Source organism: Macrobrachium nipponense, chromosome 35, assembly GCF_015104395.2.
Source record: "Macrobrachium nipponense isolate FS-2020 chromosome 35, ASM1510439v2, whole genome shotgun sequence".
NCBI lineage: Eukaryota > Metazoa > Arthropoda > Malacostraca > Decapoda > Palaemonidae > Macrobrachium > Macrobrachium nipponense.
The window spans coordinates 47,812,674-47,820,811 of record NC_061096.1 but is presented as its reverse complement, the minus strand read 5'-3'; the positions used below and the strand labels follow the sequence as shown (position 1 = coordinate 47,820,811).

Below are 8,138 nucleotides of genomic sequence, written 5' to 3'. Positions count from 1 at the left end.
ATGCTGGCAGGCAGTGCCATCCATACCGACACCAGGAGGAAAGGAGTCTCTTACATGGTATTTGGACTGGGCTTCTCCCTCCTGATGTGTAGGACTTCCTGGAGGTATCGTCAGTAACTCCTTTGGTGGGCAAACCAATCAGGAGCCTCCATCTACTGGCAGTGATCTTCCAGTACTACCACCCTCACCAGCACAATCTCCAATGCTCACACGGGGGGATGGTGCAACCAACTGTTGCACCTATGCAAACATTGAAGAGTTGGGGGGGGGGATTTGTGGGGGGGGAATGGAGGGAGTAGTAATAGGAAGATCACTGCCAGCAGATGGAGATTCCTAACTGGTTCACTCGCCAGGGACACTGGCAGGCAGAGCTTTTCATGCTCGCCGTCCAGGCTTTTTTTTCCTTGGAGTTTATCTCCCCAGGTTTGTTTTCTTAGGATTTGTTTCCCCAGCTTTTTATTTCCTGGGGGACCACCATCCTAGCTCTTTATGCTGGGAAATTGCCTCCTGGTTTTTTTCTGTGCAGTCTCCATTTCATATCTCATTAGGTTCCTTTATTCTCAGGTATTATCATTTCAGAGTTTTTATCAGAAATTGTATTCCTCACTTCCAGCACTCTTTCATTTTCACATAGTAAATCTTCCAACACCTGGGTTAAGTCACCCCATTCTTTCAAGTAATAGTTCTTCTCCTGTTGGGCCATGCAGAACTGCTGTTCTTTTCTTTTTAGCATGTGATCAAACATTTCCTCGTCTCTCTCATTTTCGTTTCCATGCTCATTTGCAATGTGCTCGAGATGGAAATTCCTCTCAGCAATTCCATGTAGAAGTGTCATCAACATATATCTATCTTCATTCCTCAAGGTTTCTTCTTGTAGTCTTCGCTGCTCTCTGGCGCGTTTTTCTTCTTTAAGGATAAAATCTTCTTGCAACCTACATTTTTCCTTCAACATTTCGCATTCTTCTAGTAGCTGTTGAATTTCCTGCCAGTTTTCACTTTCCTTCTTCTTCAACGAGACGACCTCCTCTTGTGCATATTGTAACGTGCGTTTCAAGCTTTGTTCCTTGTCCAGTGCACTTTCCAAGTTATCCTGCAGATTTCTCTCCTGCTCTAGCAGCCTCTTTATTTCGCTGTCTTTTTCCCTCTTCTCTTCCTCTTTATCCTTCAAAAGTATATAGTTTTCCTTTAACTTATCTTCCAAAAGGCTGACCTTATTTTCCAACGCCTTTGCTTGAATGGCTGCATTTTCCAGTTCTCTCTCGCAATCCTTCACTTTTTCTCGGAGGTCTTTTTCACATTGTCTCAAGATCTCCACTTCGTTGTTGCTTTCTTCAAACTTCATCTGCCAGGATAAGCTAATTTCGATTTGTTCTTTTTCTCTTTGCACCATCTCAAGATATCTCATCTCACCTTCTTTCCGGGTGCTTGCCAATTTTTGTTCCAACATTTGAATTTCACCTTTCAGTTTTTCAATTCGGAGTAATGATTTTTTTATTTGATTATCCTTCTTCTGCAACTGTTCCTTCAAGATGTTCATGTTTCTTTGCTTTTCTTTTGCTTCGTTCAACAAACTCTCTATCTCCTTCTCGTGTTGGAGAGCAACCTCCTTCCATTCCTCCAACAATTGCTCCCTCTGCTTTGCATTTATTTTCTTTAGTTCTTGCTGTTGCAATCGCAGATTTCGTTCTATTTCTAATAAGTCTTCAATATGACATTCCTTTTCGGCACCTCTCTTTTGTTCCTCTGCAAGTAAAGTCTCCATCTCCTTCCCGTGAAGGAGAGCTTTCTCTAGCTTGTCACTTAGTTCCTGTTGTGTCTGTTTCAAAATTCCTTCTGCATTTAATAATACTTCAATTTGACATTCCTTTTCGGCAACTCTCTCTTGTTCCTCTGCGAGTAAAGTCTCCATCTCCTTCCCGTGAAGGAGAGCTTTCTCTAGCTTGTCACTTAGTTCCTGTTGTGTCCGTTTCAAAATTCCTTCTGCATTTAATAATACTTCAATTTGACATTCCTTTTCGGCAACTCTCTCTTGTTCCTCTGCGAGTAAAGTCTCCATCTCCTTCCCGTGAAGGAGAGCTTTCTCTAGCTTGTCGATTAGTTCCTGTTGTTCCCGTTTCAAAATTCCTTCGGCACTTAATAATTCTTCAATTTGAAAGTCCTTTTCAGTCCCTCTCTCCCGCTCCTCTTCAAGTAGAATTTCCATCTCATTCTCCCGAAGAAGAACTTCGACAAGCTGGTCGTTGATTACTTCCTTTTCGAATTTCAATTCTTCTAGCTTGTCATTCAGTTCCTGGTGTTCCAGTTTCAGAATTCCTTCGGCATTTAATAATTCTTCAATTTGAAAGTCTTTTTCAGTCCCTCTCTCCCGCTCCTCTTCAAGTAGAATTTCAATCTCATACTCCCGTAGAATAAATTCGACAAGCTGGTCGTTGACTTCTTCATTTTCGAGTTTCAATTCTTCTATCAGCTCGTCCCTTTTGAGGATCTCCTCTTCATTTTGAGCTACAAGTTTGTCCATCCTTCTTTCAGCTTCTTCGATTGCATTTTGTCTCTCGTCCAGCAAAGTCCGTAATTTCCTGTTTTCTGCAACAGCATTTTCCTTCTCTTTTTCTAATTCTTGTTCCGTCCGTTTCGCCTGATTCTTGAGATTTTTGTATTTGTTATAAGCAAAAATAGCAACAGAAGCAGCAATACCGCAACCAGCAGCAGCAGCTACGGTCACTCCTGTTGTCCAGTCAAACTTCAAAATCGGTTTTCGTTTCGGTATCTTCGTTATGAGGATATCAAGGTCGAAATCCGATTCTGGTATAACAGTATAATAGGAAACTGCTTCCTCCATAATTCTAGTAGCTGGCTTCCAGCTAGCAACTAGTCCAACAAAAGTAAACAATAGGTTGTACAATAAGGCCATATTCATAGCATACATTAGAAGAGCCTTGAGCTAAGCTTATTCGTTGAATCTTCCACTGAGATTCAAACAATTCTTCAGGATCCAGAACTGGAGTCTGACTCCTGGATCGACTCCAGACGGTGGTTTCCTCCTTTCATTGGAATTCATAATACTACCAATCTGAAGACTTTCTCGGCTCTGCATGAAACTTTTGAAGCAGTTTTCGTGTGGGAATGAAGCCCTTATACATAAGCAGCCTTACTGGAGGAGAAATACTTAATACTGTCTGAAGTTCCAATATTCACAAAATTTTTCTTTAACAGAGGAGATACAAATATTATTTACGATAAATCTGAAACGCAGTGAAATGTCCTTATGGACATTTTTACAAATAACATATCTATAGCCACAGCTTGATAAGGAGGCGAGTAATTAAACAAAAAATCAATAAATATGCTATCGAATTTAGCGTAAACTCCTCAATACTTCTCACAAAACAACGTCCAGGAATTTTTGGGAATACACAAACACACACAGACATGTATATACGTATATATATATATATATATATATATATATATATATATATATATATATATATATATATAAATATATATATATAAATATATATATATATATATATATAATATATATATATATATATATATATATATATATATATATATATATATATATATATATATATATATATATATATATATATATGGTTAATCCTAAATATTCCCTTTCATTTCATGTATAATAATTTTGAACCATGAATAAATGATTATTAAAGGACTTATATGCATCTCTTTTCTGCTTGTGTAAACTCATTTGACCATCAGTTCTCTCTCTCTCTCTCTCTCTTTCTCTCTCTCTCTCTCTCTCTCTCTCTCTCTCTCTCTCTCCATATATATAAAAGTATAAGTATACATATGGACATTATATATACATATATATATATATATATATATATATATATATATATTATATATATATCAGCAATAGAAGAGTTCCGTGGAAATCGGAGACGAATAATAAATATTAAAACCAGGGCTTGAATGAAGAGCATCTTTATTTGCGACTAGTTTCGGAGATTTACCTTTCCTCCGTCATCGGGCAATCTATAATGAAATATTATTTACAATTAAAATCAATGACGTAATATAAGTTACATTAAAACAAAGCAAAATAAGATAAAATTACATAATTACATAAAGTTACTTAAAATTAACGAAGCAAAATAAAATATAAAATTACACAATTACAAGACATAATAACCTAAACTCGCAGCAAAATCTTAAAATATAGAGAAATACATTGTTTGTTGTCAAAGAGAGCAGAAAAAACCTAAAAATCTAAAAACACAGCAATTCAACAGACCTTTCATTATTACAAAGAGAGGGTTTATCTCTTATGGTATATAGAGACTCAACCACTCCGAGCTCCATTGCGTTGGTTCTGCAAGTAAGGACTGAAAAGGAATCTACATTGATAGGATGGTCATATTCTTCAGAGTGTTGACGAATGGCACTAAATGGTGGTTTGCTTAATGGCCTATTTGTCCTAACAGATCTTCCGAGATGTTCGAAGATGCGAACCCTGAACTGTCGTTTAGATTTTCAATGTACATTGCACTACAGCAATGACACTTATACTTATAACACAATAGCTGACTGCAGTTCAGTTGGTATCACATCCTTGAACCTGAAGAATTTTTGTAATGTAGATTTAGGCTTAAATATTACTCGAATGTTTACTTGTGGGTAGAATTCATGCAAAAGTTTTGGTTACTCTTTTTTTAACATTAAAGGACCTATTTCCAAGAAACGTGATGGGAAATACATAACTGCTCTGTTGACAGTGACAGTTGTAGTTTTGGAAGTAATAATTTTTTTTTGAAGCTCCTTCCTATATACGTATCAGTAAAACTTTTTTGCTAAAAACCGTTCAAAAAATAAGCACATGCTTGAATGAAATTGAAAACTCTAGGGTTTCATATTAACATAATTTGAACATATATTAAAAGCCCTCGATGTTAAGGTCGTAATCAAATTTCTCTTGAACTGAACAGGAATAAATGTGGACATTTTGGTGGTCAAACCCGTGAAAGTCGGTTTCCTATAAACAGATGTGATAAATCCGTTTTCACTGTGGCTGATTAGTATATCAAGAAAGGCCAGCTTTCCTTCTGCCTCGGTTTCTGAAGTGAATTCGATATTGCTGTGCTTTGAGTTCAAATATTCTAAAAACAGTGAAATGTGGTTACTAGATCTAAAGATTAAGAATGTGTCATCGACATATCGCCTGTACATCAGAGGTTTGAAAATCTTCGGGACATTCATTCACCATTCCTCGTCATAATGAGCTAGGAAAGCATTGGCTAGTGTTGGTCCTAATGGGTTACCCATTGCTACGCCGTCTACCTGTTTATATACCTCCTTGTTAAACAACTGATGAAACTGTTGTTTAGAAAACTTTTCAATTTTATCGGCATCTTTAAACAAATCGTTAACACATATGTCAATTGTTTCCTTTAAGGGTATGTTAGTAAACAAAGATTTAATGTCAAAACTGGCCATTACACATTGCTCATAATTCACTTCACAAATTTCTTTTACAAAAGTAAACGAGTCCTTTACACTGTACTGGTTGGAGGTGATCGGTGTTAGAATAGGTACCAGAAATTTTGCTAACTTGTAATTAAATGTACCAATAGCAGACATTATTGGTCTTAAAGGACAATCTTCTTTATGGACCTTAGGTAAACCGTATAAAATACCTGGTTTTGAGCCTGATGTGAAAAGTCTGGAATACATCTAGCATTTTCTTCTTTTTATGATAAGGATAGAAATTCTTTTGTACATAATATCAAAGACAATACACGAAAGATGGGAAACTGACTATTAATACAATTAAAAAAAACATCATCCAACCCGTCAGAATGCGCGCCATCTATTGATCATGCCCTCAACTAAAACTCGGCTGTGGCTTAGCGCGGCTTTTTTAAATGTTAAAATTTATTCTTATGCTGCAATAAACTTCTCTTTATAAATTATTGAATACTAAATCGATTAATATTGCTTGTTAACATGATTATAGGGCTCTATCATAGCTTATGACTTATATATTAGGCATTTCTGAATCATTAAATAAAATCCTTCAGTTAATGTAACATTAATTGCTAAGTATCTTTATCTAAAATTGTGAGGGCAGTTAACATTAATTGCTAAGTATCTTTATCTAAAATTGAGAGGGCAGTTAACATTAATTGCTAAGTATCTTTATCTAAAATTGAGAGGGCAATTAGAATGAAACAAACTTATTCTCAAATTATCTTATTATTTCACCAATATAGTACACAGTAATTATTTTCCTTTTTTTGGGCTTGAGTAATTATTAAACAAAATCACATGAAATACTTTCACTTAGAACAGGCACTAGTATTACTGTATATGCTAATCAAATTACAGCATAACCTTCAAGGTTTTTATAATCTACTGACATTTTACTCCTTTAAAAGCAATATTAATGAAGTAAAAATGGAAATGTGCACTGAACTGTACCTGTGCCAGATTTTTCAAAAATGCTTTCAAATGTTGCAGTACTGCACTCAGAGTTGTATGTTATTGCTGGTGCTGCAGATGTATCATTTGGATTACCTGTGAAAGTGGGAAAGAGTTACTAGTATAACTAACATTTTCAGTGCATAATACTGTACTATAAAAATGTATTATAAAACAAATTACAGTATATAACAACATCTTTATATTATAGCAATAACATATTCATCCACACCTGCAAGATTTTGATCTGGACATGCATTTTTAATGAGTCTTGAGGAATCCGGAGTCACATAGTTCTTGCAGGAAAAGTGAAGACTGCATAGCTACTCTACAACAGTTGTTTACATATTTTGTACTTTTATCAAGAAGACATTTAATATTGACAACTCTAATCCACTGTAGGCATCTGCAAATACATAGACATAGATATTATGAAGCAGGGTGGCAATTCATCATTTGTCATTTGAGGGAAGTCGAAATCCATGTCTAAGGGAAGTTACAATATACAGTATTTCTTAATAATTATATATCTGATATTTAGGTACTTATTCCTAAAATATTATATACTGTACATAAAACAATAATATGTGTCAGACAAATCTAAGAACCTAGAGGAATGAATACAGGTTATTATATTTTATGATTATTTATTAAGCTCTTGATCAAGTCAGAACCTATTTATAACAATTTATTTAAATCTCATAGCCCAATTGTGGGAGTTCTCAAAAATGCATATTCAATTGGCACCCTTTTATGAAGGTAATGTAACCAACACTTCTGCCTGGTATTTTCTAGTAAAATGCCATTTCTGCAAGAAGCATGCACATTCCTAAAAAAAATTGAAACAATTATTCTAATTAACTTGAACCATGTTTCTTTTTGCATCATGTATAGTACAAGCAAATATCATAGGTTTTCACAACTTGTTTTGCCAATTTATTACTACTGTATTACTGCGTACATTGCTGCCAAATGGTAAATTTACTTTGGAATACTATGTGGGGTGTTGGTACCAATTACAAGATTTCATTTTAAAAATTGAACAATTATGAGCATATAATGCAGAAACATAGATGAAACGGTAAGAATGGATCTTGTGGGAGCAGATATGCTGGTTTGCATGTAATTTTTTTGTTTTATTTTGAATGCTTTTATCCATACATATAGGAAAATTCAATCATAGATTAAAAGGTTAGTGAACTGGAAATTAAAGTAAAACACTCTAACTTAACTAACCTACTTATGCTCTCTCCCTTATGAATGCTCCCACAAGATCCAGACGATGGATTGTCTTTGTAAACAAACAGACGATGTAGGCAGGTGCAATGCTACCGCCATCTTCATTTCATGCCAGGTACTAAATTGTATGCGGCCGATGCGGCTGTGGCTTGAGCTTCCCATCTTTCGTGTATTGTCTTTGACATAATATTTCTAAGGAAGAAAACGAAGTTTTGAAGAATTTGGCTAACGATAGATCTGTGGTAGTTTTGAAGCCAGATAAAGGTAATGGGGTAGTTTTAATGAACAAGGATGATTATATTTCTAAAATGCTTAATGTATTGAGTGATCATACCAAATTCCAATCTGTTAAAGATAATATTCTTTTAACTATTCTAAACAAGGAAGAGAAGATAAACAGGTTTTTAAGAAAATTGAAAGCTGAAGGTGTTGTTGATGATTCT

The 8,138-nt window shown here is 35.1% G+C and overlaps 1 protein-coding gene across 1 annotated transcript; it reads right to left on the bottom strand.

Moving 5' to 3' along the window:
- Positions 1-544: 544 nt before the first annotated feature.
- LOC135208332 (trichohyalin-like) lies at positions 545-2,839 on the bottom strand. The gene has a single exon (XM_064240436.1). It carries the CDS (start codon positions 2,837-2,839, stop codon positions 545-547), a length of 2,295 nt encoding a protein of 764 aa, XP_064096506.1.
- Positions 2,840-8,138: the final 5,299 nt, after the last annotated feature.